Source organism: Oncorhynchus clarkii, chromosome 24, assembly GCF_045791955.1.
Source record: "Oncorhynchus clarkii lewisi isolate Uvic-CL-2024 chromosome 24, UVic_Ocla_1.0, whole genome shotgun sequence".
Classification (NCBI taxonomy): Eukaryota; Metazoa; Chordata; class Actinopteri; order Salmoniformes; family Salmonidae; genus Oncorhynchus; species Oncorhynchus clarkii.
Window position 1 is genome coordinate 10,711,471 of NC_092170.1, and position 27,637 is coordinate 10,739,107.

Here is a 27,637-nt window from a genome sequence, read left to right on the forward strand (position 1 = left end):
AAGTAAACCCCCATAACCACACTCGAAAAGCATCTCATATATCATGTGCTCTGTTCCATTAGAATATCTGACACATTTGGGCTTCCTGTAGAGCAAACCCTTCACTAAAGCTGCTCTCTGTGTGGTAGTAAATAAGTGGAATAGTCAGATCGAAAAAAATTACTGACTCACTTAAAGATCTCATAAAAAGTAGGATGAAACCAGAAATAACAAGTCACAATCAGTGAACATGTATTTTGTGACCAACTTTTCATTTCATTTGCATTTCATTATTTATGTTATTTGTATTCTTTTCACCAGGTTAGTCTCGTTGAGATGAAAAAACTATTTTCCAAGAGAGACCTGGCCAAAAGAGAAGCACACACACACACACTTTATTGTCCACCATAGATTTGACCCTATTGACCCTAATTTAATGTCCTTTTGTATCTTGTTCCAAGTGGAAGGGCAAGAAAACTGGAATGCTTTTTAAAATGTTTATACCAAACTCTGTACGGGCACAGTCAACAAGATACAGTCCTGTGAGCGTAGCCAATTGTTGTCATTTGTCTGCTGGACAATGTAGGTACACAGGTAAAAAGGGAGCTGTCTCAGTATGGCCTGATCAATGAAGACGTAACCAATGACTATGTCTCCGAAGAGCTAAGGAAGGCCAGCCCACTCTCATATAGAGGGTACAGTGATGAGTGAGGGCTTTGGAATTCATAACAAACCTCCTTTTCCCATGGTACTCCTGAGTTCATAACAAACCTTCGCTCCCCCCTGGTACACCTGAATTCACAACAAACCTCCACTCCCCATGGTACACCTGAATTCAAAACAAACCTCAGCTCCCCATGGTACACCTGAGTTCATAACAAACCTCCTTCCACATAGTACACCTGAATTCACAACAAACCTTCACTCCCCATGATACACCTGAATTCACAACAAACCTCAGCTCCCCATGGTACACCTGAATTCACAACAAACCTCCACTCCCCATGGTACACCTGAATTCACAACAAACCTCCACTCCCCATGGTACACCTGAATTCACAACAAACCTCCGCTCCCCATGGTACACCTGAATTCACAACAAACCTCAGCTCCCCATGGTACACCTGAATTCACAACAAACCTCCACTCCCCATGGTACACCTGAATTCACAACAAACCTCAGCTCCCCATGGTACACCTGAGTTCATAACAAACCTCCTTCCCCATGGTACACCTGAATTCACAACAAACCTTCACTCCCTATGGTACACCTGAATTCACAACAAACCTTCGATCCCCATGGTATACCTGCATTCACAACAAACCTCCGCTCCCCATGGTACACCTGAATTCACAACAAACCTCCTCTCCCCATGGTACACCTGAATTTACAACAAACCTCCGCTCCCCATGGTACACCTGAATTCGTCAAACATTTTCTGTACACAGGTTGAAAAAAGGTATCAGCTAGGACTATAAAAGCAAATAACAAATTATCTTATGTCATGGAATGACAAAACAGCCTAAATGAAAACAAATATAAATACAAGGAAAATGTATATATGTCTATATACAGTAATATTAACCTTATGAGGCATCATGCCAAACAAATTCTCAATAAAAAAATTGGGGAAATCAACAAACATGTGTGAAGTTGGACAAATACAATTTATGGTACCAAAAGGAAATCTTAGCTCGTGCAAAGCAGTAGATCAAAGTAAACAAAGCAACCGAGCAAACAGTCAATGACTCTGTACATCAAATGGACAGTTGAGGGACTTGTCATGGATTTCTGCCTTCACTCAATGCATTACAACAATTATTTTGTGGTTTGTAAAAGTAATGTAGCACTGAGCACATTTTATTTGTAGACAAATGTGTGGTCATATGCACAACCTTAAAAAAAACATAGGTCCCGGGCTGATAAATAATACTAGTAAAGAACAAGATGGCCCGCACAACATTAAAGCTCCCAAATCACCTCTTTATTCACTATGTTTCAATCCGAAACGGATCTTCGAACGGAGCTTAAAGAGTGTGCTCTACATTTTATTTTTCTCTTTATCTCCTTTCTGGCAGAGTGCTGTACTCAGATCTGTCCATGCGCCTTTTATTCAGGGGCTGTGAGAGAAAGAAAGAAAGAAAGAAAGAAAGAAAGAAAGAAAGAAAGAAAGAAAGAAAGAATTGAAAGAAAGAAAGAAAGAAAGAAAGAAAGAAAGAAAGAAAGGTCAGACAGACACAAATGGATTAACCCATCGCCATAACTTAATGAGTTTGACTCGTTATTTTGTTCATGTCAAGATCGTGGCTCAAAGAAGCCAGGAAACACCTACCTGATAGTTGCCAGTGGGGTCTTCGTTTGCACTCGCCTCATTGTTGATGAGCCCCATTTTGCTAGATGCTAGGGGTGAAAGACAGAAATGAAATATTGCATTACATTATTGATTATGGTCTTCATGTGTATTATTTTTTTATGTTTACTGTAAAACATTTCATTTTTAAGAATATCTCAATCAGAAGTGTTCACTTCAAAGTAAGGGCTCGTCAGGTATCATTCAAATTTCAAGTTCACATATCCTATGTTTTTCCCCTTTGTGTGGTCACTGACTTTTCTTTCCGGTGATCAGTGTTGCTTTGGGCTGTGAGGCGATGCTGTAGACAGCTACTCCAATCAGGACAGTGGCCACCAGGTCTCCCACAACCATCCCTACAGCCGCAGTTGTATCCAGCTCGACGCAGTTATCACAGGCTGGGAACACACACACACACACACAAGCACGCCACACATACACGTACGTTATAATGATGTGTGTTAAAATGGCATACACACAAAACAAAACATTGACTTATATTATTGTGAGGAAATGGCAGTACTGTACTTACTCCGAAATTTCACATAGATTTTGACCTTGTCTTCTTCTGAGGCAGGATCTTTCTCGCATACATACTCATTTGTGTTCTCGTCCTTGTATTCCAGTGTTAGAGTAGTCTCATTAGGATATTGAAAATGGAAACCATCAGGACATGATAATTTGATCTTGTCCGAGGAGGATTCTTCCACTTTTATTTTAAGTTCTAAAGAAATAAACACATCAGCATTAGATAAGATAGATTGATAAGCCCTTTCGGGATATTCGTGTTTCTCTCCATCTACTTTTTCCTCATGCTCTGTTTCTGTTATTTAAGCAAATGCATATTAGGTAGACATACAGTCAGGTCTATAATTATTGGCACCCTTGATAAAGATAAACAAAAAAGACTGTATGAAATAAATAAGCTATACTGTATGCTCAAATATTTATGATTATTTAATACTAATACAATTAATACAACTAATACAATTGCTCAGAGAAAGAGATTTTGTTTAACAAGTAATACAAAAGAATATTAAAAAGATAGATTGCGAGGATAATTACACAGCCTTTTTGTAAAATGTTTTATGAGATTGGAAAACACGTTGGCAGATCAGAGACCTAGCGGTGTGGTGCCAGGACAACAATCTCCCTTAACATCAGCAAGAAAAAAGGAGCTGATTCTGAACTATAGGAAACGGAGGGCCAAGCAAGCCCCCATCCAAATAGATGGGGGTACAGTGGAGCAGGTCGAGAGCTTCAAATTCCTTGGTGTCCACATCACTAAGGAATTATCATGGTCCACACACACCAACAGAGTCGTGAAGAGGGCACCACAACGCCTCTTCCCCCTCTGAAAAGATTTGGCATGGGCCCTCTGATCCTAAAAAAAGTTTGATCATTGAGAGCATCTTGACTGGCTGCATCACGGCTTGGTATGGCAACTGCTTGCATCTGACCGCAAAGCGCTACAGAGGGTAGTGTGTACACCCCAGTACATCACTGGGGCCGAGCTCCCTGCCATCCGGGACCTCTGTACCAGGCGGTGTCAGAGAAAGACCCTAAAAATTCTCAAAGACTCCAGTCACCCTAGTCATAGACTATTCTCTCTGCCACCGCACAGCAAGTGGTACATATGGACCAAGTCTGGAACCAACAGGACCCTGAACAGCTTTTACCCCCAAGCCATAAGACAGCTAAAAACACTGAACAAAAATATAAACGCAACATTGAAAGTGTTGGTCCCATGTTTAATGTGCTGTAATAAAAGATCCCAGAAATGTTCCATACGCACAAGCTTATTTATCTCAAATGTTGTGCACATCCCTGTTAGTGAGCATTTCTCCTTTGCCAAGATAATCCATCCACCTGACAGGTTTGGCATATCAAGAAGCCGATTCAACAGCATCATATTTACACAGGTGCACCTTTTGTTGGGGACAATAAAAGGCCACTCTAAAATGTGAAGTTTTGTCACACAACACAATGCCACAGATGTCTCAAGTTTTGAGGGAGCGAGCAATTGGCATGCTGACCACCAGAGCTGTTGCCAGAGAATTTAAATGTTTATTTCTCTACCATAAGCCACCTCCAACAACGTTTTAGAGAATTTGTCAGTATGTTGAACCAGACTCACAACCGCAGACCACGTCTATGGTGTCGTGTGGGTGAGCAGTTTGCTGATGTCAACATTGTGAACAGAGTGCCCCATGGTGGCGGTGGGGTTATGGTATGGGCAGACATAAGCTTCGGACAACGAACACGATTGCATTTTATCAATGACAATTTGAATGTACAGAGATTCCATGACTAGATCCTGAGGCCCATTGTCTTGGCATTCATCTGCCGCAATCACCTCATGTTTCAGCATGATAATGCACGGCCCCATGTCGCAAGGATCTTCAACAATTCCTGGAAGCTGAAAACGTCCCAGTTCTTCCATGGCCTGCATATTCACCAGACATGTCACCCATTGAAGATATTTGGGATGCTGTGGATCGACGTGTACGACACGTCGATCCACACTTTTGACTCATCACATGCACTGCTGTTACTGTTTATTATCTTTCCTGTTGCCTAGTCACTTTATCCCTACCTATATGTACTTATCTTCCTCAATTACCTCGTACCCTGCACATCGACTCGGTACTGGTACCTCGTATATATAGCCAAGTTATCATTGACCTAGTACTGGTGCCCCGTATATATAGCCAAGTTATCATTGACCTAGTACTGGTGCCCCGTATATATAGCCAAGTTATCATTGACCTAGTACTGGTGCCCCGTATATATAGCCAAGTTATCATTGACCTAGTACTGGTGCCCCGTATATATAGCCAAGTTATCATTGACCTAGTACTGGTGCCCCGTATATATAGCCAAGTTATTGTGTATTTATTCCTTGTGTTATTATTTCTCTTTCTTTCTCTCTGCACCGTTGGGAAGGGCTCGTAAGTAAGCATTTCACTGTTAGTCTACACCTGTTGTTTACGAAGCATTAGATAAATACCATTTGATTTGATCCTAGACCATTCCTCCACACAGAATCTTTCCAGATCCTTGATATCCTTCGTCTGCTCTTATGGACGGCCCTTTTCAATTCAAACTACAGGTTTAAAATGGAGTTCAAGTCCAGAGCCTAAGAGGGCCATTGCAAAATGCTGATTCTGCGGTCAATTAACCATTTCTTTGTGGATTTTGATAAGTGCTCGTTTTTATGGTCTTGCTAGAAGATCCTGGCAGAAGCAACCAGGTTTTTGTCTACAATGTCCTGTTACTTACCAGTATAAACAAAATAGCCCCCATAACATCAAAAGATCCACCACCATATTTTACAGTAGGTATGAGATACATTTCTGCATATGCTTCTGTTTTTCAACACCAAACCCACCACTGATGTCCGTGGCCGAAGAGCTCAATTTTCATGCAATCTGACCATAGCACCGGTTCCAATCTAAATGCCAACGTCATGTATCAAACTCCAGGTGGTGCTACGGTCAGATGACAAAATAAAATAAAAATTTCTGAGCAATTGCATTAGTATAAATTAATATAACTTGCCCATATTTTTTTCTGCATATAATATAGCTCAGTTTTTGTATTATTTATTTTATACAGTATTTTCTGCTCATCTCTATCAAGGATGCCAATACTTATGGTGGGTTTTAGTCAGTTCGGTTAGATAGTTTTGAATATTAAATTAAACGAGGAGAAAACCTGATCTATGCCCAGATAATGCCCTAAAATTCATAGTTAGATTGAAAACAGGACCTGGATTATATCTGGTCACTTACTTGAGACTGAATCTTCAGCTACTGTAAAAAGAATGGGGGAAGCATCAGTTAGGGTCACAGTAAAAAGATCCGAAAGCATTTGTGACCTTGACATCAGTGATCTTGTACTTTTTTTTAAATGTCATCCATCTGATTAAATCTAGTCAGGAATAATAATAAAAAGTGATCAGAAAAAAACTGGTGTGTTGAATCATTTGACATTTTTTTTATGCAGTCTGTCAATGTATTTTTTTTTCTTCATAGATATTCTCCCAAAACGTACCAGTCATGGTCCAAATCACCAACAGATGAGCCAAGAGTATGGTCCACTTCATTCTACTTACTCTTCTCTCGATTCTCCTGGGGAAATTAAACTGGTGTATCATTTCATACAAATCAAATCAAATTTATTTATATAGCCCTTCGTACATCAGCTGATATCTCAAAGTGCTGTACAGAAACCCAGCCTAAAACCCCAAACAGCAAGCAATGCAGGTGTAGAAGCACGGAAGCATACACAGCCATTGTAGGAGACACCATTTCTGTCCCTAGTCAGCCATTTTAATTTTACTCAAACTTCTATTTTGTATCATAATAGAAAGACAAATACATCTTTATTTACTGAATTGAGACATATCGCAAAAAAACACCTTTACACAATTATATTGATTTATTGTTGTTTTGTGTCATTTTACACATCCTTAGGCTCCAACAAACCTTTTAAATTGTAAACCTTTCTAATGCCAGTGATGCCAACTCTTTAAGCGTCTCTATCAACTCTTCAGAATAGGAGTTCAAAAATAAAAACATACCTGAATATGGAATCCTTTCCCCTGTATGTTTCCAAAATGTCTTCAAAATGTCACTTTCTCAGTAGGTCTGTCTGTATCTATGTCTATGAGGAGGAAGTGTGTATGATTGGTTTATCTTCCGTTACACCGGGGGCTGTCTCTATCTGGTACCTCTGTAATTTCTCTGGGTTGAGTTATGAGTGAGGTCACAGCTCAAAATATCTTCAACATGCTGCTTTAGCAAGTATTGTCATTTTGATACAACTATGTCCCAATGTGTAATACCATATTATAAAGGGTAAGAAGAATTACATATGGGCCTAAGGTAAATTGCAAAAAATCATTTGAGAGAGTCTAATGGTTTTAGTATGGAATATGATTTTACGAAGTAGTAAAACATCATTATGATCATACTCACATTTCTTTAAGAAAGTTATGTCCCAATGATTCTGTAGAACCTACAATCCCTACTGCTCTGCAAAAGGAGCCGTGTGAGGAAGACAGAGAGATGATCCCACAAAGCAGCTTCCTGCTTGGCTACGGTAGACCACAACACCCTGTAACCTACAACTGGCACCTGGAACACAGTCACACTCTCACCCAGTCACTAAGACACAATGCCTCAAACACTACCCACCCCTACATCAAAAACAACAACAATGCACTAATCAAAGGTAAGACAAAAAACACTTTTCGTGGAAGAATTGCAGTAGACAAAATGTTGATTTTGGGGGTCATAACATCGTCTTTCTGTTCAAATCTACACACAATCACATCTAGCCAGTCAGCAGTGTCAGAACCATAAAATATAGGACAGTATCACTTCCCTCTCAGCAGTGTACAATGAACACAATCTGGGATATATAATTGTCATATGTAAATGTCATTACAATTTCCATCAGAGTAAAGGCTGCATTTCCTCCCACTGGCTCAGCACACTGAAATGGGCCAACACAAGTCTCTGGGCTCCATTACAGCAGAACCAGCCCTTCACTGTCCCCTGATGATGCCCTGACCTGCAAAGCCCCGATGACCTCTGGTGACAACATTAATATGACAAGCCAGACAGACCATCATATGTAAATCAATAGACAGTTGGATCCGTCAGTCTCCATCTTAACTACGGTAAAGATTAGCGCCCCCTGCTGGTTGAATAAAAACAAAAAGCAGAATTCACCGTCCATAGTCAAATCCATAGTCATATTCATCTTTATTAGATTTATTTTATACACATATACATATGAATACAAATATACATATACACATATTTTATACTTGTAGATGAATATCTATTGTTTATGTATATAGCCATAGAAATATGTCAGTTCACATACATTGTCTTGGACATTATGATATACAAAGAACATGAAGCATTCCTTAATCCAACAGGAGTTCATGGTTATGGTACATGATCAACAGACTGTAGTATATGGAGGAGTGGTAGGTGTCAGTCAGTGTAAACCATCTAAAACACGGGTACAGTATACTTTCCACACTGAGTATCGGTTTAGGTGTTCGAGCCATCTAAATTTATTCACTTGATATCACAACTGCACCCTTCTGGTCCCAGATCTGTTTGTGACATCAAGTCACACCAAACAGACAGACAGCACAAACAGATATAGGACCAGGCTACAGACTTATACCTGACAGCTTGAAATACACTAACCAATCAACATAAGACCTGATATTCTGAGTTTCTGATTTTCACGGCATCAAGTTGGAATGTGATTACCTGCTGTAATAGGTTCATCTGGACAACCCCAGAGTGAGATCGCTAACTACAGTATCTTCCTAACAGGTTCCCCTTGCTGGTCTGCGCCTGTAATCATCTCAGCATCTCTATTGGTCCTTGTTGAAGATGGTATCGGCTGATTGGTTGACTGGCAGTCGTTCCACAGGTTCCTTTTGGCCCATTGTACTGTGGTTTGACCACCCAGTGGTGGAACTGCGGCATAGTAGTCAGAGCCAGATCTCATCACTGCTCTTGCTGTTCACCTTATAGATGTAGCCCACCATGGGGTACAGGGCGAAGCCTGGAGGGGGTGTCAACAACAACCTTTAGAACAATGTACGGACATATGTGGTGCACAGTATATACACACAAACGAGAATTATAGGCTCACACACATCCAATGGTATATATAAACACATCCACACGCTCTGTAACACGCCTGAAACTATGTTACACATTATATTAGTGTGGAAAGTGTAGACTGGGCCCACTCATTTCCATTCAACAGGCAAGCTAACCTTAAACATCTGAACCCTGTCTTACCCCTGGCAGCGTAGGCAGCAGACAGATCCTCCTCTTCCTCTCTCATCTTGTCCCCAAGGTGGTGTTTGGCGGTCTCGAGTGCTACAGAGAGACAGCATGGGTGATGAGGAAGTAGAGTAACAGATGGGACAGAGTCATAGAGAAGACCACAGGGACAGATGCCAGTGCCCAGGGCACCAAAATGGCCACTGTTTCCTGTTCTGTAATTGCTTTGCACCATTGATGAGACTTCTGCCTCAGTTCTAATGAGGCATCGGTCTCTCAGCAGTAGTGTCTTACCTTTATGCAGGGTGCTGAGGTCGTTGAGTTGCATGTTGGAAGGTAGAGACATGTTCTCTCTGGGTAGGGATATCTTGTCTACCTTCACACTAGATGATTCCATACTGAAACAAGAGTCATGGCGTGTATTTATTAGTGCACACCGTAGCAAAACGTTTCTTATTGGATAAGTTCAGGTATGCCCATCCCCGTTTTGGCCTGTTTGCGTCTGTTTGTTTCCTAGTGAATACACCCATGTGAAGTATATTATTATACAGACACTTGCCTTGTGTACTGTACTGTAAATACTGTAAATACTTAAAGAGGAGCATGAATACAATACATAGGAAACAGTGGCAACCCGTAATTCTGGGCAGGTGGGGCAGAGGGGCATGCCTGTTTTGCATGTTATTTTGGCATTAATACAGGTCAGATATCAGTTTTCAAACAATGTGAGTTATTTTTTATTTTTTTTGCTTTCTTGAGGAAGGCAGCTCCAAAATGCAAGTGTTTTAGCCCAGCTCAGTGCTTTCTGTGGTGGTGGGGCTAGCCAGCGGAACATACAGAGCGTTGCTCAGTGTTCTGTCACTCATGGGGACACTACGTCACTGCCAAGTGTAAGAGGAGACCTTGAAAATTCTAGCACTTTGGGTGCTGCCATAGTCACATTATAAAAGTGTCCATCCAAGAAGGCTCAAGGTCATTGGCCACAGATAAAATGACGTCAAATCACGTTACATGTACAGTAGCTTTGACTGGACTGATCACGTCAACGCCATACTTTCCCAGTCTGAGCTAGCAGTCATCATCGTGAATCAAGTCGACAATCTACTGGCAAAACCTTTTTAATCCTTGTCATATGAAGAGAAATAATGAAGAGAAATTATGGGTAAAACGTATCGGTGCTCATCGGCCATTGGACATAAATATTACACAACAACAAGTTGGAAATCACAAATTTAACAGGTGGTTTGGAAGGAATCAGTGACCGTGGCTGTGTGGTCCCAAATATGGCATTAAGGGGCTCTTTTCCCGAGTTTAAAATGATAAACATTCAACATTGGCCATGCTGTCAATGAAGCATGATTTGGGTCATGCTCAAAACAACAACTCGGAACTGCGAAAACTTGACTTTAGTGAGTTCAAGACAACCGGGCGGTCGGGAATAAACGAGCTCCGACTGGGAAAATACGTTTTGAAAGGTCATCCAACTTGTTTTGAAAGCACCATAAATCCAGAGAATGCCAGAATTTGATGACAAAATTCCACCTTCCTGTTCAAGTGAGCACAGCACAACAAGGTGAGTCCAAAAATGTATTGTATGCTGCTGCATAAATGATGTAATATGCCAGGGAGATATGTTACTGTACCTAAGAAAGTAATATTAAGTGTATGTTGTGTAGTAAGATTTTAGTAGGCCATATGCCTCACCCTAATCATTTGGCCTATTTACCCTTCTTAATTTTGCCTACTGTTCTGACTGCTCTACTGTAGCCTATAACCTGTTTAAGTGAAATGTATTCATTGTCTGCTTATATGCCCCCTTATTTGTCCTACAGTTCTGACTTGGTGTACAGGGAGAACACTGTAAGAACGGCCCATATTCTGAATTCTGTTGCTGTACATTTCAAAAGTGCTAAACAAATCATTATATTGACTAACGGTTATGTCCGTCCTAGCTCGCTCAATAATGTCTTAATCGAAGTTAAGGATTTCCTTTCATCCGCTTTTCGTCCCCTTATGTCATAGTTTCTCCATCTCAATTGTTAGTAGAAACCACATTTGTTTAAGCAAGTCAGCCATATCAGCTATGTTTATTTAAAAGGTAGTAAATGAGGCTGAATGAACTGTTTCGCTGCCAGACAAGGCTCCACTGATAGCCAGGTGTAGCAGTGGTAAGATGTTGGGACTGCTGTTCGGACAGCTTTACGTAGGCCCTAACAGTTTGTGGGCACCGTATGTCACCATTACAGTGCAATTAATGTATTGTTTAGTGTTGTGCTGTGTAGTGGCTTTGCTGGCATGCATCACACTTTTCTTTCTTTCTTTCCCCACCAAGACTTAGCACATGCTAATATCGCCACTGATAGGTATTACGTTTTAGCAGACACTCTTTTCCCGAGCGACTTACCGTAGAAAGGCACATTTAGACACATACCTATGCTGACAACTGACACAAACAACAGACCGACTAACTAAATAAATGTACGTTACCATTTTTTCGCCATTATAATCTCGACTGGCTCATCTGAAAAAGAGCAGACATTCTTCAGAGACTTAAAGCACTTCATTCACTGTACCATCAAAATACAACAGTTCCTCCCACCCTCCTTGCTCCCCTGTCTCACCGATGATGGCCTTGCCCTTGTTCTTGTGCAGAAGGCAGAGCACCAGAAGGCTGAGGATGAGGAAGGTAACGAAGCCCACAGCGCCCCCTGTCAGGATGCCCAGCACCGGCACCTCCACCCTGGACTGGAGGAACTCTGGAGAATACAGAAACAGGGCCTATGATCTGGGCTGTAGTGGAAAAAAGGGCTATTCACACTACTGAACCGAGCCGAGCTGGGACAAATCAAGCTATGCTCAGCTGGCCTGGTTACGCATCCACCCTTCGCTGAAAAGAAAATATACAAGACAGTTTGTTCGTGTCGGCGGCATGATAGTAAGAAAAGGGTCAAAGTGATATTGACCTGTCAGACCTGCCAGAGCTAGGTTGCTCTGAGCTGCACCGACACTGTTGCTGGCGTTTACGGAGACGTTCCCTGATAGGCTGCTCGGGGCGACCTGCAGCGTGTGATTGGTCAGCCAGGGGTAGCTCCGCGAGTCCAGGATGAGGAAGTCCGAAGTGTTGGCCACCAGCTGACCGGACTGGTCCATCCAGGTGATGTGGGCAGGGGGGTTTGACCGTACCAAGGCAAAGAGGACCAAGGAGAGGCCAGGGTCTGAGGTTTCAGTGTAGTGAGCGTTCACACGCAGAATCTCTGGCTGGACTGTGATAGAAAAGGGGAACAGAATAAAGAGGAAACTGAGCATCACATCAGTTCAATGTACTACTGGGTTTAAATAACCTACAGTGGTGGGATCATATTGGATATTGATATTAGCACTGCGGCCAATGATAATATCTGAGTAAGCAGAAGGACTGGGGTTAATACTGCCTTTGGATATGTAACCTTAATTCAACAAGTAAGTAGACAAGTAAGTGAAACCTTAACAGCCACAACAGATAATCATATTAACACATTCCCCACACAACATCAGCAGATCATTCAACAAGCCTCCTCACACTGCACATTGAGGGTGACGGTGGCGTTGTAGCTCTCTCCACTGTGAGGGCTGGAGGCGGCACATACTAGCTCTCTATCCCACTTCCTGGCTCTCAGAGAGAAGGTGCTGTTGTGCTTGGAGTCCGGTGTCAGCAGCCCAGACTCCTCCCGTGATGTCACCACCAGGCGCCTGGGTGTCCGCTTGTCCGACGGCGGTCTCTGCCGCTCCCCGTTGAGGTACCACGTCAGCAGGGGCGGGGCATGAGGATTCCAACCCTCTGATTGGCAGTTGAACTTGTGGGTGACATTCTCTTTCAGTGTTAGTGCAGCTCGATGCCGTCCATCAATTTTGGGCGCATGTTCGATGGCACCTGGACAGAGAAGTTGATGTAAAAAAATAAAAAGATGTGCCCTTGAAACTCAGTGTCTATTTCAATGTACTTTTCATTGGTATCTCATCAGAATCTTTATCAATATACTGTAACTCATAAAGAACTGAGTAGTATACTCTGTGAGGTGGTATATTTTCCATCTCTTAGTTTTTGTGATCCAGTCTTGTTACTGACCTGTCCATGCCCAGGCCAAGGTGTTTAGCAGCAGGACAGTGGTGCCCGGCACCTGCCTCAGACACACACACTCCATGCTCATCCACAGGACCACCAACACACACCTGCTATCTGCCATGATGTGCACTCGCAAGCACACACACACAGGGATAGAGAGACTGGCAGTAAGTGATTGCTCTCCAGTGACTGAATAGAGGGTTTACACAGATAAGAGAATGAAAAGCAAAACAGAGGTGGACAAAGAAACAGACAGAAACAAGACAGGGAAATAGAAGTGTGTCAGATATGGAGAGAAAGAGAGAGAGAACATGGACATAAGAATAGCATTAGCTCTAGAAAAAAAAAAAAACACTGACAGAAAGAAAGAGACTGGGACAAAGACCGTAAAAACACACAGGAATAAAGAGGATAGATCCCTAAGAGAGACAAAGAGAATGCGGTGAACACAGATAAACAACTAGTGTGAACAGACAACATCAACAGAAGAGCAGTAGCTTCCTGGACAATCCATGAAAAGACGCAGGAGTAGCCAATCAGAAAGGATACAACAGTACGAAAGACAAAGAAATAGCCAAACTGCGACGGGATATAGAGACACAACGAACAGTGATGACGAGAGGTAGAGTAAGAGTTGATTATGCTCTTCACAAATAGACCCTGACTCCACAGAGTATTGAATCAATTGCTGGCTGTCTAACTTTGATTTGTAAGGAGCTGCAGTGCAATACGCTGATATAGACGCCATCTGAGTAAATCTCTAGCAGTAGATTAAAAACACAGGCCTGTTTTAAAGGAGAAGTCCGTGATTTCACACCACATACGTGCAAATCAAATGTGTGAAAAAGCACCAGAAATGACCAACGCCTGATACTATCAATCCCGGATTATCATGGTCACATGATCAATGTGTCAGCGCCTTCCAGTAAAGCGGGCATGCAAGCACGACATCAACACATTAAGGTGACAGCATGAGAATAGCATTCCATAGTACTCCCCAAATAAACAATGGCGCAATCAGTCCAGTAAAGAGAGGGCTGGAAGCTTGTTATCATAACAAGCACAGGCACGATGGATGGAAGAGAGTAATGGGAAAGAGGAGTGAGAGCTAGAGGGATAGACTCTGCGCAACACACTAAATCTGCTGTGCAGGGATGCATGCAGTGTCCTCAAAACGCACACATACCCAAATATACACAGCATTGTCTTTCAAACTCAGATAAACCAACACACACACATAACAGTCCTAACCTTTTTTCCCCCATTCTTTATTTTTCTCTCTCACACACACACAAATCCATGTTAGTGTGTTACCTTGGCACAGTCTGCAGATGGTGGTGGGATGATTCAGCCTGTCGGTCCTCCATACATGCTGGGTAGGGTAGCAGAGGAGAAGAGAGGCAGCACCCCCTGGCTCACTCACTCTGACTGCAGCAAGCAGCATTTAGTGGCTGACGCAGGCAGTCATGCTGTCGCCACACAGACAACGAGAAGGGGAGAGAGGAAAGAGGAGAGGGGGAGCGAGAGGAAAACGGGACAAGCTACGCAATGCATCCGTCATTCAGTGAGCCAGTAGCCACGTATTACAAGGTGTGAGAGAGAGAAAAATTAGGGGATGGCTGGAAGGAGAGTGATGGGGGAGAGGGGGGTCATTCTACTAAGACACAGGGGACTAGCTCTTATCCACTTATCTTGCACATCTTCCAATCGCAGGCCCACAGCATCCCTGCCTGCCCCTCCTCCATTAAATCCTATAAGGCTCCTTAGATCTGTGCTCAGCTACCGTTGCCTGAAAAGCCACTGCAGTGCAGCTATAGACAGACAGACCAAAGAAGCTGATCACCGAGCACTGCAGCCCTGAGGTAGAAGGATGTAGATCAATAGCTTACCCAATGATCCCCATTCATCCCGACAGTGCTCCTGTGTCAGGGACCAGGAGGTCCTTTCCTTAACTCTCACAAATACAACTAGAGGATCAACTACCCAGGAGGATTTCAGGTTTGTGCCTTATCTATCACAGCCTGTGAAATCTGGAGTATATGGCAGGGTTGATCACTTTTTAAATTCAGTCAACTGAGGAAGGACACTGAAAATCCAATTCTAGTGGGAATTTCAGTTTCCTTCCTGAATGGACTAAATTGGAATGGAACACAACCCTGCTGTAGTGCATGAAGATGTTCGTACATGTTTGACAACCATTAACTCTGCTCCTCAACGACAAGCAACTGCTCGTAAGTTGAGGACAATCAGTGTGACATTCAGACTGACAAAAAACAAGCAGTGTGACATTCAGACTGACAAAAAACAAGCAGTGTGACATTCAGACTGACAAAAAAACAAGCAGTGTGACATTCAGACTGACAAAAAACAAGCAGTGTGACATTCAGACTGACAAAAAAACAAGCAGTGTGACATTCAGACTGACAAAAAACAAGCAGTATGGCATTCAGACTGACAAAAAGCAAGCAGTGTGACATTCAGACTGACAAAAAACAAGCAGTATGGCATTCAGACTGACAAAAAACAAGCAGTGTGACATTCAGACTGACAAAAAAAACAAGCAGTGTGACATTCAGACTGACAAAAAACAAGCAGTATGGCATTCAGACTGACAAAAAGCAAGCAGTGTGACATTCAGACTGACAAAAAACAAGCAGTGTGACATTCAGACTGACAAAAAACAAGCAGTGTGACATTCAGACTGACAAAAAACAAGCAGTATGGCATTCAGACTGACAAAAAGCAAGCAGTGTGACATTCAGACTGACAAAAAACAAGCAGTGTGACATTCGGACTGACAAAAAACAAGCAGTGTGACATTCAGACTGACAAAAAACAAGCAGTGTGACATTCAGACTGACAAAAAACAAGCAGTGTGACATTCAGACTGACAAAAAACAAGCAGTGTGACATTCAGACTGACAAAAAACAAGCAGTGTGACATTCAGACTGACAAAAAACAAGCATAAATTCCCAGGTGGTATACAGATTCCTTAAATCTATTGATCACCCAAACACATTGTCTTTTTAAATTATTTATTTATATATATTTATTTAATTCATCTCAGTTTGGTTGGTAATTCTATTTAATCATCGTTGTTGCACTTTAGTATTTTTGTACTCCCAAAAACAAAATAAACAATAGAAAGAAAAAACATAGGATACAGGTGCCGAGCAAAGAGCTGGTTTACAGATGATGAGAGGGAAGTCAGACAGAAACAGACAAGGAAGAAGACAACGAGGTGCTCACTCATCAGCAACACACTCACAGTCCCTTGCTGGACCATGATGCACTAGGAGTCCTGCGGACAAGGTGGGGATAGGGAGGCGGATCATTCTCCCACCCCCTCTGCTCACTATCTGAACTGTACATACTGCGCTGGGGTCAAACTGAAGCAACCGGTCTTTCTCTGGTCAGTTCCTCATTTCTCTCCCTCTGAAGAGATGAAGGACTGAATTCAGTATTGGGGCTGGAGTAGGTCTCACTTGATGATCATGTGACGAAGGGAGGGAACGATATAGAGCAAGAAAGAGATAGAAAAGGGAGGCAGCACATGTGCAGAGTAGTAGTCTCCTCCTTGGATGTGGCCGGAGCTGGGCCAGAGTCGGGAGAAGAGGCAATGTCCAGTGTGTGTTGGCCAATAAGGGGGCGATGAGGTCCGAGACGGAGGGTACCACTGCAGATTGGGGGAGCGAGTGGAGAAGGGGGTCTGTCCATCTCCGCCTCTAAAAATGTCTTACGATGATGATGGTGATGATATGTCAGCTATATTACAGTTCCCCTCCGTTTCAATGACTGCATTCCCAGCACCGAACCACCCCACAACCCATTGCCTGCCAAATCTACCCCCAAAAAAACTGAAAACGATAACAACAACGACGAGATCAATGATTGAAATGATAAAAAGTAACAAATAACCACTCTCCTCTTCAAGTGTCTCGATAATAAAACAATAAGAACAACCTTTTTTTATGACAACAAAGGAGGATTTTCTCCCTGTACTCTTTTGGCTAAAAATCTCAATATTCAGAAAAAAAAGAAAAAAAAAGATATCTGAAGACATCCAAAAATACAAATAATAACAATAACAATATAAAAAATGCCTCCCCAACACCCCCCACCCCAAAAAATGGGATACAGCAATTGTGGTCTATACATGGTGTCGCTGTACAGGGGAGGAAGAGGAAGCATGTCTGTTAAAACTACACACAATGCCACACTGTCACAAAAGGTGGCAGGGGAGTGATGGGGAGTGGAAAAAGAGGGAGAGAGTAGGATGGAATGAAGAATGGGAGGGGGGGGGGGGGCAGAGAAGGGCATAAAACAAGAGAGAACAAGGGGGTGACAAAAGGAGAAGGCAATATGGGAGGGTAAACAGGGAGAGGAATTAAAGATAGCTTGAACCGAAAGTGCAGAATTTCTTAAGTAATCAAAACTAAAATGTTGTCTTCCTTGCAACACAGGACAGTTTTTTTTTCTTTAATAATAATTCTCATTATAATCATAATAACAATAAAACTTATTTTACAGAAAACAGTAATAACAATAATGATCATAATTTCTAGATGAACATTAGCCCGTAAAAATGAATTTAAAAAACAATGAATAAAAAGAACAGAACAGGAAAACAAAATAACAAATGAGAGCTGGTTGTGCTGTGCGATCCTCGATGTCACTGAGCTGTTTTTATTTTTTGCGCCTCTGAGCCTGACCCAATCCCACCCCTGCAAGCCCAATGGAATGGGTCACTCATAGGCTCTGAGATCACAGCCCGCTCCGGAATGGTCCACTGGAATACAGTGGAGGGGAGAGGGAGGAGCGGACAGAACCTCACAGGAATCCCTGCGCACAGACTTGGTGTGAATACTTTGGGTTTGTGGCTGAGTGTGTGCATGTGTAAGTTTATGTTATCTATACGTTTTGCCTGTATGAATGTCTGGGACATTGAGGCGCATGAGTATGTTGCTATGGCAACAGTTAGGAGGAGGAGGGGGGGTAAGGGGGCAGGAGAGCGGGACCGCAAGGGGGTAGGAAGGAAGAAGTGATAGGGGGAAGCAGAGCCCAATCTATCCAATCGGACGGAAGAGCAGAAATGGAGAGAGCCAATGATGGCAATGCTTGCTAGATGGCTGTGCAGAACAGAATGCTGGCATTGAACCCACTCCCCTCGCCCAGCCAATCCCCCCCCACCCACCCCGGGCTGCAGCCTGTAGGCTGCCTGCCCTCCCCCAAGCCCCATGACTGACGGACTGCGCCCCCTCCAGACAGACAATGGCGGTTTGGCGTGATGCTGCTCAACACAGGTGGCTGATGTGGACCTTTATACACAGAAGACGCTCCTAGGAGAGAGAGAACACAGGGGGACAGAGTTAACACTAGGGGAGAATTTCAATTGTCTTTCTTTGGTTCCTTGTGCCCTCTCTCCTTGCCTCCATCTCAAAAAGCATATCTGAGGATCCCCTCCCAGTCCTTCTCTTCCAATGAGCTTAGAGAAGGAAGTAAGGAGAGAGGTGAGGAATCAAGGTAATACCATTGAAATTCCCTCTGGATTTCCCCTAGCTAGGAGCACTAACACTTCTAGTCCTGTTCACCTCTTGACCAACCAATGAGAATCGTATCCTAAATGACCTGCCGGGCTAAATGTAAGTTTAATTAAATGACAACTGATCTAAGAACAGCATTAACATTTTGGGGCGGCAGGTAGCCAAGTGTTCGGAGCACCGAAAGGTTGCTGGATCGAATCCCCGAGCTGACAAGGTAAAAATCTGTTGCTGTGCCCCTGAACAAGGCAGTTAACCCACTGTTCCCCGGTAGCGTGTCAGTGTAAATAAGAATTTGTTACATCGAAAAATGAAATAAACAAACAGTGGCAACAGTATGGACAACCATTGACATGAGTCTGGTAAAGGACATTCACTGACTGTGTAGACTGAGTTCGGGCAACAGAGTCATACTGTGAGGTTGGTCCAAAATGGCTCCCGATTCCCCATATATAGTGCACTACTGGTCAAAAGAAGGGAATAGGGTGCCATTTGAGACGCACACTAAGTGCCTGTGCGTACCTGTGTTAGACCCCGGCCTGCTCCATGCTGTACTGCAGGTCTGGGGGTTTGTAGCTGTGAAGGATGTTGCTGGTGCAGGACGACGGGTAGCAGGCTCCAGCGTGGAGCTCTCCCTCCACGTCACATACTGCCAGGAGAAAACACACACACAAACAGCCTTTCAGAAGGAAGAACTCCTCCATGTTCAGGGCAGGTGGGTGTTGTGGGTGCATGTGCATGGTCCTCCGTGGCTCCGTTGGGCGGCAACTAGCCTAGTGGTTAGAGCGTTGGGCCAGTAACCGAAAGGTCACTGGTTCAAATACCCGAGGCGTCAAGGTGAAAATCTGCCGATGTGCTATTAAGCATGGCACTTAACCCTAATTTGTTCCAGGGGCGCCCTGTAAAACACCACGTCACTGCACCTATCCGGTGTATTTCACAATAATATATCTATTTATAACGGCAGGATTATGGGTTAAATTCCCTTTGGGACCACCAATAGAAAATGCATGCAAGTGTCTGCTAAAACGGCATATATTGTTATACTATATAGTCCTGTGACAGAGATTATTTTAGAGTTCACATTTTACTTAGACCAGACTGAGTCTGCCATGTTTCACTCACTTTACCTCGTTTGGTGTGTGTGTAGGTGACACTGACCTGACTCTTCCCGCTGGTGGAGCTGCTGGCTTCCTGTCAGAGATGATTGGCTGAGGATGTCAGACATGCGGGCGGAGCTCAGAGCCTTGCCAGCCAATAGGCTCATCCCAGACATGGGCTCGGCCTGGTCCTGAGGCGGTACAGAAAGACACGTTAAGTACATAAACGCACGCACACAGACAATTCCAAATTGACCCCGAGTCCCTACCCCTAGGCATGCCACACAGATCTGAAAAGGTAAGTATGAGCAACAAGGTCCATCGTGCCCTCTGATAGTTTACCTAGCCTAAGACCTATCCATTGAAACTATCCAGTCCTTTGAGAGCTACACAAGAGGCTGAGAGATTCTGTAGATTCTACTTCTGTGTGTCCCAAACGGAGCACATTATGGCACCGTGAGAGACTCACATAGGCGTCGTCGCAGGTCTGGATGGTGTGGTGGCGCTGTAGCTGGCCCCGGGGCCGATAGCCGTCCCCCTGGGGGCCCCTGGTGGAGTAGCCCACTCCGTTACGGTCAGGCACGCCCTGCTCCATAACCTGCTGCCCCTGGGTCCTGCAGTCAACATGCTCATTGTCTGGAAGGGGGAAGAGAGGGAGGAGGGATTACTGAATTTGCTAAGTTAACAATGTAGAATATAGCTTGTGTGACCGAAGCAGGAATGTGTAAAAAGCATGTGAGTATCAGCATACAGGGATGTGAAAGCTGTTTGACACCATAGAAATAGAATGTACAGAATCTAAATAGTCCTTCTATTTCTACGGTTGAGCCTGCTTGACCCTTACCTCTGGTTGTGGTGGTGCTCCTGATGTAACCGTGTCTGTGTGTGGGGGAGTTGTAGGGGGGCGTCCCTCCCTGGGGGGGGCCCAGCAGGTCATGGCCGTCCCCACAGCCTTGGGCCTTGGCCAGGAGGCCCTCATGGTAGCCGGGTGGCAGGTCATCCTCCTCCATGCTCTCTGAGTGGGGCAGGCTGGGGGGCTGGACGTCTGGGGGCCTGATCTGGAGGAGGTGGTGGTAGGGGCTTCCCGGCTCCAGAGACTCCCCTTGGCCGAGCTGGCGCAGCAGCAGCATTTCCGTGTAGTCCTGGGGCACGTTGGGGGAAGTGGGGGGTGCCGGCCGAGGGCTCTGCCTCTTCAGCAGGGAGGCCAGGTCCTGGGGGGGCAGGCGGGGGTCGGCGTGGCCCGTCAGGGAGTGGCGGGGAGAGAGGAGACCCTGTAGGGTGGGGGTGACATGCTGCTGGGGCCGGTACTCCAGGGGGGTGGGGGAGAGGAGAGCCTGCTGCAGGGCAGAGGGGCTCCCGTAGCCCCCGCCTCCAGTGCCACCGACCACCCCACCCTGGTAGCCCTCCATCCCTGGCACCTTGAGGGAGGTCCCCTGGAGGTAGGGGTTGTAGCCCCCCACCACCCCCGATGGCCGAGACCCCTCGCCGAACAGATGGGGGTTAAAGGCAGCCTGGTCGTATGTGTTGAACCGTCCGAGGCTGCGACTGGGGAGCGAGGGACCAGGGAAGAGAGGGGAATAGTCAGCTTATATGCTACTTGCAACAAAATGTACCATCCAATGCAAATACTTCTGAGAGGGAAAAAAACAAATACACCATTGAGATGAAGTATTTTGGATTAAGGAAGTATACAAGAAATAAATGGCAGTTATTATTAGTAGTAGTATAAAAATTAAATGAGTCAATATGAACAGTATGAGTGGTGAGAGAAGTATGACAAAACACAAATATGCCTACGTGATTCTGACATGACAATACAATTCTACATCTTAAATACAACAGTTTGACCCACTATTATGGGTGATAATTAGCACAGAAGCCTTCCGGATTAAAGGAGTCATGGTATTGAGTGACAATCGCAAATACACCCAAATTCTGTTGCTTTGCCAGATGTAAATTAAAGGAAAATCAAACGATGAGGTAACCACCGAGCTTGTCACCCCCTCTCAGTGAACGTGGTCTAGGCTTAGCATAGAAATACAACACACAGACTGTTGGGTATAGGAATTCCTAGTTCCTACCAGCTGGAAGGGACACTCCTACCCCGAGCAGTCATCCCACCACCTACGCCCATTTAGTCAGCCAATCTCAGCGGGGGAATCAGCGGCGATGGGACGTCTCCTTATTCAGCCAAGTTGGTTTTTTGGTTTATCAAAACACTTTGGTCACAGTGGTATTTCTCAATGTAAAAACCCACAAGATTTTGTCTGAAATCCACTAACCTATCAGGTGTAAGACCCTGTTGTCCCTGAATAGCAGGGGCGTAAACAACTCATTTCGCCCCGCAGGTCGCATTCGGTCTTCACAGAGGTCCCGAGGGCCGCACTTAATATTGATTACATTTCCTCGCAGTCAAAAAGTGCAAAAGATAACATAACCTCTATGGATTTTCTTAATGCTCCCTGACTGTCTAGCTTTCCTTTTCAAAAGGGCCAGATTGAATGGGCTCACTGGGTCCATTTGCTTGACACCCCTGCTATATAGAGTACTTTTGACCAGGGCACGTGGTCTAAAGGAGTTCAGGATATAGGGAAATTGGCTGCCATTTAGGATGCATCCCATGCTGCCTCTAAATCCCACCTCCCAATAATACAAGCCCAAAAGTATTTACACCATGGGCAACACGGTTTATAAAACATACTTATGAGTGAGTTTTGGGTTTCAGAAACATGGCTTCCTACGGTTGACTGAGGTATGACAGACTGAAATCTACAATAACTGAAGGAGGGTGGGGGGGTAGATGAAATGGAGGTATTTACAGTGTGAGGACATGCGAGAAAGTCCAAAACACAGAGTTGAAGAACATGAAAGTTTAAGAAAAGTGATGGAGGGAAAACTAAAACTAAAATCAAAAAGTGCAAAGGGGAACAGCCATGACGGGTCAGCCACACAGGCAGCGTGAGGGTCACCTGTGGGTCTCTGCATTGTCTGCGCTCAGCTGCTTCCCCAGGACCCGGTGGGAGCCCGGCGTGGAAAGGAAAGCCTGCTGCTGGCGCTGCAGGGCCCCGCCCCCTCCCAGCTCCACCTCTTGCACCTGGATAGTCACCTGCTGCTGGGGCATGGGGACACCCCCCCCACGGGAAGAGGAGCAGGGCTGCTGCTGCTGGGGGGGCAGTGTGACGGGGCGGAGGCCGCAAGGGGGGGGACTCCCGCTGGAGGGCTGGTAGAGGGCGGGGGCTTGCTGGTACTGCACCGTTGATGGTACACCTGGGGGGGGGGGAGAGATCAGTCAGTCAGGAGAGAGCTAATACACCTACAAACAGGTTATTTCAACCATCACTTAGTCTTAATAAGGAATCATTAACAATTGTGTCATATTGACTGATCATTCAGTCCTTTAGTCCAATAAAAAGACAAGTAGGGATAAGGGGTGGAGTTAGAACTCACTGTGCCCCTGCATCATCGCTGTTGGAGGGGGACTCTGATTGGGCTGTCTGAAAAGGTTGTTGCTGGGATGTGTAGGCGGTGGGCTGGAGGGCTGGATATGCAACCTGAGGGAAGGGAGAGAACAGACAGGGATGTAAATAACACTTCAAATCAATAGAGCAGCACAAAAGCCTGGCTTGTTGGTGGAGCTTCTCTGATCTGAACGACATGTGTTTAGCAGACTATTGCCATAGAGCGTGTTCCTTTGAACCTGTGCGCATAAAAATAAATGCTTTTTTTTTAGACACTAATGAGTATCATCAGTCTCTTGCTCAGAGTGTGCGGGTGTTGACAAATCAGGTTGTGTGTGTGTGTGGTGTTTTCACCTCTGGAGCTGGTGGGTAAGGTGACTGGGCTGGCAGTCTCCGTGTCCCAAAGACAGGGCCTGCAGAATGGAGAGAAAGATTTAGCTAATGGGGAAACTATTTAGGAACGCATAATGGCATGTGTTTACGGTGTTTGTGTCACATCGACCAGCATTTCCCAGTGTGTGAGTGTCTTTCAGGCTCAAAGTGACTTGCATCTGCTGGTGTAGAAAGCACTGCTCCAGCTGATACAAACCACGCAGTGTGTGTGTGTGTGTCTCTGTGTATGTGTGTCTTTCTCTGTGTGTGTGTGTGTCTCTGTGTATGTGTGTCTGTGTCTTTCTCTGTGTGTGTGTGTCTGTGTCTTTCTCTGTGTGTTTCTGTGTGTCTCTGTGTGTGTGTCTGTGTCGTTCTCTGTGTATGTGTGTCTCTGTGTGTCTGTGTCTTTCTCTGTGTGTCTCTGTGTGTGTGTCTGTCTTTCTCTGTGTGTCTGTGCAGTTCTCTGTGTATGTGTGCCTGTGTATGTGTGTCTTTCTCTGTGTGTCTCTGTGTGTGTGTCTGTCTTTCTCTGTGTGTCTCTATGTGTGTGTCTGTGTCGTTCTCTGTGTGTGTGTGTGTCACCACGTGCGCGCGCGTGTGTGTGTGTGTGTGTGTGTGCCTGTGTCGGTGTGTGTCACAGTGACCTGTATCTGCTGGTGTAGAATCTGCTGTTCCTGCTGGTACAGGAAATGCTGTTGTTGTGTGTGCTCAAGCAGCCTCTCGTCCTGGGGGCAAGCGTACATCTTCTGCAGCTGCTCACACTCCTGGTACACATACGCGCACAAACACACAACAAACATATTGTTGTTAGAGACCACACAAAGAAAGACAGTGGAACCTGAGATATAATGAATAGCATTACTTGCGGTCACTTTCACACAGAATACCCCATCCGACGATAATATAGAACGCAACAATAAAAGAGATTCAAATCAATTCTTTGTTGCATGTCAGAAAAGGCCATTTCATTCTTATGTATTTTGGATGGGCAATAAAGCTTTTTGATTTAAATTAAATCCATTTCAGGGTCTATGAGGTTTGTATGTAAGGCATGTGGTCTTTCCTTACACTTTTAAAATGGCTGTTAACTCCATAATACAGACCGGTTCTGAAGTCATCAATATAGAATTTTCCCTATTGCCCTGTTGTGTACTGTTACAACGACCTTGGAGATCCCTCCGCCACCCCTCTAGCGCTAGTCTCTCATCACAGCCTCGACATTAAACTGTTAAATCGATTAGCTGATATCTAGCCTGGTCCCAGCACTGTTTGTGCTATCATTTTGGCATGACAAAGAGTTGACATGATAGCACAAACAGATCTGGGACAAGGCTAGCGGACTTGGTTCTGGGTCACGTAATGACTTCAGCTTTGACCGAGGGCAGAAGTGCTGGCGACATCAATGGGCAGCTTGTTTTGTATTGACGCTCACCCCGGTGACCCAAACAGCCTAGTGTTTACTCTCACCATAACACCATCCCAAACTTGAGTCTGTGGGATTACCCCTTAATTACCACCCCAGTGACATCAGCACCCTTAGGCCAATCCCAAATATCCTCAAACCTGCTGAACCTCTTGATGCCCCCACCTTGGATCTGTGTCTATTACACACCGACTCGATTGCTAAAGCAGTTCAGTGTTTCAGTCCAACACTGCACAATCTGTCCTTGTGTATGGAATCAGACTAATTGAAGGTTAAGTGGGAGTAAGTGGATTACATCAAGTGCCTGCACACTGAGGTGCAGAAGGAAGATAGAGTGAAACAGAAGTGTATGGGGTAAGGCAGGACAATGCTTAGGAGCTGCAGTGCTTACCCAAAGAAGTATTGTAGACTGCAGAGCAATGCAAAAAAAAAAAAAAAACACAAGTTTACATATTGAAATATAGTTGAACGGCAGCCTCGGCGCTGTGTAGAGGTGCAGGTGACAGAAGGTCGAAAAAAAGATGGATGGAAGGAAAAAAAAAAAAGATGAAAAAAAAGTACATTGATGACTTGTTCTTTACATGGAAACATATTGAATGAAAAGCAGAAAATTAAAAATGTCCTTGGTTTCGGAGAATGGTAGAATGGTATGGTTTCTGGAAAAAAAGATGGATGGGAGGGAGGGGTCTTTAAGTATACAGACTAAACAAGAAGAAACCTGTGTTTTGGTGTCTCTACACTGGTCGATACAATGGAGCAGGTAGGTACGGGTTAAGGCAGGGCCAGCGGGAGCAGGTGGGTAAGGGGGAAATAAGGACCAGCGGGTTTGAGAGAATGAGAATTACAAGAGGCCTTTCAACTGATGGGACCTCAATGGAGAGCCAGTTCCAATGTTTCATACCACCTGGAACATCCAGAGGCAAAAGTAGAGCACTTGACAAGCTATTTAGCTATGTGCGTATGCCAGTGATTCTATTGTGACAAAGGCATTAATTGAATCACGGTAAGACACGCTCTTTTCCCCGGATGCGTTAACAAAATACTTTCCAGTGAGGCCAGACAGTTTAGTATGACGATAGACGACATCAGGGAGTCCGTCATTAAGACACCGGGACAGTACAAAGTGGAGACATACACACTGACTCTACACTGAATCTTCTCTAAAGAGGCTCAGTATCTAAATCTGTTCCTTCACTGTGTAGGAAAACAAGTGGATGACGTCAAGGGAGGCTTGTGTGGCATTCACACTTGCGCCCCAGGGGTTGTGGGCAGTCTGGGCACCTATGTAGGAGAGGCAGGTAGATACATTGGAGCAGGTACGGGGTAAGGCAGGACTATGCTCAGGAGCAGCAGGTACAGTGGGGCAAAAAAAGTATTTAGTCAGCCACCAATTGTGCAAGTTCTCCCACTTAAAAAGATGAGAGAGGCCTGTAATTTTCATCATAGGTACACTTCAACTATGACAGACAAAATTAGATTTTTTTTTAGAGAAAATCACATTGTAGGATTTTTAATGAATTTATTTGCAAATTATGGTGGAAAATAAGTATTTGGTCAGTAACAAAAGTTTATCTCAGTACTTTGTTATATATCCTTTGTTGGCAATGACAGAGGTCAAACGTTTTCTGTAAGTCTTCACAAGGTTTTCACACACTGTTGCTGCTATTTTGGCCCATTCCTACATGCAGATCTCCTCTAGAGCAGTGATGTTTTGGGGCTGTTGCTGGGCAACACGGACTTTCAACTCCCTCCAAAGATTTTCTATGGGGTTGAGATCTGGAGACTGGCTAGGCCACTCCAGGACGAAGCCACTCCTTCGTTGCCCGGGCGGTGTGTTTGGGATCATTGTCATGCTGAAAGACCCAGCCACGTTTCATCTTCAATGCCCTTGCTGATGGAAGGAGGTTTTCACTCAAAATCTCACGATACATGGCTCCATTCATTCTTTCCTTTACACAGATCCGTCGTCCTGGTCCCTTTGCAGAAAAACAGCCCCAAAGCTTGATGTTTCCACCCCCATGCTTCACAGTAGGTATGGTGTTATTTGGATGCAACTCAGCATTCTTTGTCCTCCAAACACGACGAGTTGAGTTTTTACCAAAAAGTTATATTTTGGTTTCATCTGATCATATGAAATTCTCCCAATCTTCTTCTGGATCATCCAAATGCTCTCTAGCAAACTTCAGACGGGCCTGGACATGTACTGTCTTAAGCAGGGGGACACGTCTGGCACTGCAGGATTTGAGTCCCTGGCGGCGTAGTGTGTTACTGATGGTAGGCTGTGTTACTTTGGTCTTAGCTCTCTGCAGGTCATTCACTAGGTCCCCCGTGTGGTTCTGGGATTTTTGCTCACCGTTCTTGTGATCCTTTTGACCCCATGGGGTGAGATCTTGCATGGAGCCCCAGATCGAGGGAGATTATCAGTGGTCTTGTATGTCTTCCATTTCCTAATAATTGCTCCCACAATTGATTTCTTCAAACCAA

General features: G+C 44.5%; 3 protein-coding genes across 9 annotated transcripts in view; all 3 read right to left on the minus strand.

Annotated features, from left to right (window-relative positions):
• Nucleotides 1–224: 224 nt before the first annotated feature.
• Nucleotides 225–7,028, minus strand: LOC139382455 (T-cell surface glycoprotein CD3 gamma chain-like). 2 transcript variants are annotated; one of them, XM_071126514.1, is made up of 8 exons: nt 6,916–7,028; nt 6,387–6,463; nt 6,125–6,145; nt 2,863–3,054; nt 2,588–2,728; nt 2,313–2,380; nt 846–2,100; nt 225–808 (listed from the first exon to the last, which is right to left on the minus strand). In XM_071126514.1, exons 2-7 carry the CDS (start codon nt 6,436–6,438, stop codon nt 2,041–2,043), a joined length of 534 nt encoding a protein of 177 aa, XP_070982615.1. In that variant the 5' UTR covers nt 6,439–6,463; nt 6,916–7,028; the 3' UTR covers nt 225–808; nt 846–2,040. The 2 variants fall into 2 exon arrangements, with proteins under 2 accessions (XP_070982615.1, XP_070982616.1); XM_071126515.1 differs by lacking the exon at nt 225–808 and having other exon boundaries at nt 846–1,213; nt 1,251–2,100; nt 6,916–7,002.
• A 1,063-nt stretch (nt 7,029–8,091) lies between these two features.
• On the minus strand, nt 8,092–14,649 carry LOC139383117 (transmembrane protein 25-like). 3 transcript variants are annotated; one of them, XM_071127438.1, is made up of 9 exons: nt 14,574–14,649; nt 13,263–13,373; nt 12,717–13,067; nt 12,121–12,420; nt 11,779–11,913; nt 11,645–11,678; nt 9,452–9,555; nt 9,173–9,253; nt 8,092–8,930 (listed from the first exon to the last, which is right to left on the minus strand). In XM_071127438.1, the coding sequence occupies exons 2-9, from the start codon at nt 13,342–13,344 to the stop codon at nt 8,857–8,859; spliced, it is 1,161 nt and encodes a 386-aa protein (XP_070983539.1). In that variant the 5' UTR covers nt 13,345–13,373; nt 14,574–14,649; the 3' UTR covers nt 8,092–8,856. The 3 variants fall into 3 exon arrangements, with proteins under 3 accessions (XP_070983539.1, XP_070983538.1, XP_070983537.1); XM_071127437.1 differs by lacking the exon at nt 14,574–14,649 and having other exon boundaries at nt 12,130–12,420; nt 13,263–13,444; XM_071127436.1 differs by lacking the exon at nt 14,574–14,649 and having other exon boundaries at nt 13,263–13,444.
• A 1,629-nt stretch (nt 14,650–16,278) lies between these two features.
• LOC139382315 (serine/threonine-protein kinase SIK3 homolog) overlaps nt 16,279–27,637 on the minus strand; it is a 43,519-nt gene continuing 32,160 nt past the window's right edge. For 2 of the 4 annotated variants that reach the window (XM_071126224.1, XM_071126227.1), the window contains 9 exons: nt 24,375–24,494; nt 23,713–23,771; nt 23,348–23,451; nt 22,870–23,167; nt 20,745–21,445; nt 20,370–20,536; nt 19,962–20,091; nt 19,323–19,449; nt 16,279–18,599 (listed from right to left, as the gene is read on the minus strand). In XM_071126224.1, the coding sequence (XP_070982325.1) occupies nt 19,328–19,449; nt 19,962–20,091; nt 20,370–20,536; nt 20,745–21,445; nt 22,870–23,167; nt 23,348–23,451; nt 23,713–23,771; nt 24,375–24,494 (1,701 nt within the window). In that variant the 3' untranslated portion in view covers nt 16,279–18,599; nt 19,323–19,327. Of the gene's footprint in view, nt 18,600–19,322; nt 19,450–19,961; nt 20,092–20,369; nt 20,537–20,744; nt 21,446–22,869; nt 23,168–23,347; nt 23,452–23,712; nt 23,772–24,374; nt 24,502–27,637 lie in introns of all 4 variants that reach the window. The other 2 variants (XM_071126226.1, XM_071126225.1) reach the window with 1 other exon arrangement.

Excerpts from the sequence above, each read along its gene's own strand:
- LOC139383117 (XM_071127436.1), bottom strand. The coding sequence starts at position 13,380 with ATGGCAGATAGCAGGTGTGTGTTGGTGGTCCTGTGGATGAGCATGGAG. Across the intron at positions 13,068-13,262 it reads CTTGGCCTGGGCATGGACAG|GTGCCATCGAACATGCGCCC; the intron begins GTCAGTAACAAG and ends TTCTCTGTCCAG. Across the intron at positions 8,931-9,172 it reads TGCTGCCTACGCTGCCAGGG|GCTTCGCCCTGTACCCCATG; the intron begins GTAAGACAGGGT and ends CACCCCCTCCAG.
- LOC139382455 (XM_071126514.1), bottom strand. The coding sequence starts at position 6,438 with ATGAAGTGGACCATACTCTTGGCTCATCTGTTGGTGATTTGGACCATG. Across the intron at positions 6,146-6,386 it reads GGTGATTTGGACCATGACTG|TAGCTGAAGATTCAGTCTCA; the intron begins GTACGTTTTGGG and ends TTCTTTTTACAG. Across the intron at positions 2,101-2,312 it reads ACCCCACTGGCAACTATCAG|CCCCTGAATAAAAGGCGCAT; the intron begins GTAGGTGTTTCC and ends TTTCTCTCACAG.